At 24.2% G+C, this 1,815-nt stretch overlaps 1 protein-coding gene across 1 annotated transcript; it reads left to right on the top strand.

Moving 5' to 3' along the window:
• The first annotated feature begins 846 nt into the window (after positions 1-846).
• LOC114189523 (SKP1-like protein 14) lies at positions 847-1,504 on the top strand. Its single transcript, XM_028078114.1, has one exon. The coding sequence runs from the start codon at positions 881-883 to the stop codon at positions 1,427-1,429; it is 549 nt and encodes a 182-aa protein (XP_027933915.1). The 5' UTR covers positions 847-880; the 3' UTR covers positions 1,430-1,504.
• The last annotated feature ends 311 nt before the right edge of the window (positions 1,505-1,815 follow it).

Genomic DNA, 1,815 nt, shown 5'->3' with positions numbered 1-1,815 from the left:
AAAGAACTAAATATATGCATTTCTATAAAAAACTAAATTGGTTCAAAAGTTTTAAAAATGACTAATTTCAATTTTTCCTCAAGATTGAATGAACAAAAATATATTTAACCATAAATATAAAATAAGTAAACAAGGAAATGTGTACATATTGACTGTGTAACTTATTTTTAATGCATATATTTTATTATTTCTATTTTTTTCCTATAATTATTGTTGTTTTTTTAATATTTAATGTTAATGAAAAGAAAATGTATTTTAATATTAAATACTTAACAATATTTTTTTATAAAAAAATATTTAATTAATATTTAAAAAAGTAATTAATAATTCAATAAACAACATTTACAATATTATTTAAATATAATTACATTATGTCACGTTTTATTTATTTTCTCACGTTATCATCTCTTTTATAGAAATTATATAACAAATATGATAACATATTTTATAAATATTAAATATCTTAATAATACCAGAATATCTTATGTGTTTAGATGAATAACATAAAAAAAATACTCAATTCTGTTTTCAAACGTTCGACCAAAAATCTAATTTTTTACTAACCATAACACAATATTTTTATTTCCAATATTATTTAATTATATTTACATTTTATCTCGTACAAAAAATGTGTTGAATTTTATAATCGATAGAATTAAGGATAATTCAGTTAATTGATAATTATATATATCATATCTATTAATTCTTGATAATTCTATCCTAAAAAAGGAAAATAATTAAAAGATACAGTAATATATGGATATAGATATAAGATATATCTCATATTTCTCCTTATAAAAGTATCATCCGATTGTAAATCAATATCAAATTGTTTTTCAACTTTACTCTTTTCTCGTTCCTTTTTTCAAAGCAGCAAACGATGGCAGAAAGAGGAGAATCGTCGGAAGCCGTTATGCTGAAGAAAACAGAGGAAGAAAAATTACGGAAGGGAAAAATGATAGTTGGAGATGAATCGAAAGCGGGATATGAAGAAGAAGGAAAAAAAGTTAAACTGGTAACTTCAGATGGAGTGACCATGGAAGTGGAAATTTCAATAGTGAAGGAGATGGAAATTATCCAAACATTTATTGGTGCCACAGATACGGATGATTCTTTTATCTTTCCAATTTCCAATGTCAGCAGCCACATCCTCAATCAAATCATAGAATTGGTAAAGGGAGAGTATGATCAAGAATTGGCGAAGAAGCTCAGTCATGATGAGTTGAAGGAGATACTTGTCGCTGCCAATTATCTTAACATGAAGACTCTTTTCCACTTTATTGCCACCGCCATTGCAAACGTTATTCAGAATAAGAGTGTTGAATTTGTTAGAGACTTCTTTGGTATAGTTAATGATTTTACAGAAGAGGAAGAGGCTGAGCTTCGAAAAACTAATGCATGGGCATTCGAAGGGGTGGATGAAGATTGAGTTGATTTTTTATTTTATTTTATTATTATAAGTACCAATCTATATATTTTTTTAGTTTTTTTGATGTTTTTATATGTACACATTTTTATTTACTGGTTATAAATAATTTTTTTTAATATTTTCTTTTCATTGTTATATTTATAGTTAATTGATATTTCTAACGGGATATATTAAATTTTTTATAAAGAAATTGTTAATAATTTTTAATTTTTTTGCCTATGTCTATTTCCATCGCAAGATATGATATTTTAGAGATTGTATTTTAGAAGTTATAGATTATTTATCTAATTTATTTTTCAGGGTTAAATATGAAATTAATTGAAGTAACCCAACAGTATTGTTATTAAAGTATATATGCATAAGTATAATGTGTCACAATGTATTTA

The sequence above is a fragment of the Vigna unguiculata genome, chromosome 7 (assembly GCF_004118075.2).
Source record: "Vigna unguiculata cultivar IT97K-499-35 chromosome 7, ASM411807v1, whole genome shotgun sequence".
NCBI classification, from domain to species: domain Eukaryota; kingdom Viridiplantae; phylum Streptophyta; class Magnoliopsida; order Fabales; family Fabaceae; genus Vigna; species Vigna unguiculata.
Note: the sequence above shows the minus strand (reverse complement) of the source record. Positions and strands in the feature narration are given on the sequence as shown.

Coding starts and splice junctions, on each gene's coding strand:
- LOC114189523 (XM_028078114.1), top strand. CDS start 881: ATGGCAGAAAGAGGAGAATCGTCGGAAGCCGTTATGCTGAAGAAAACA.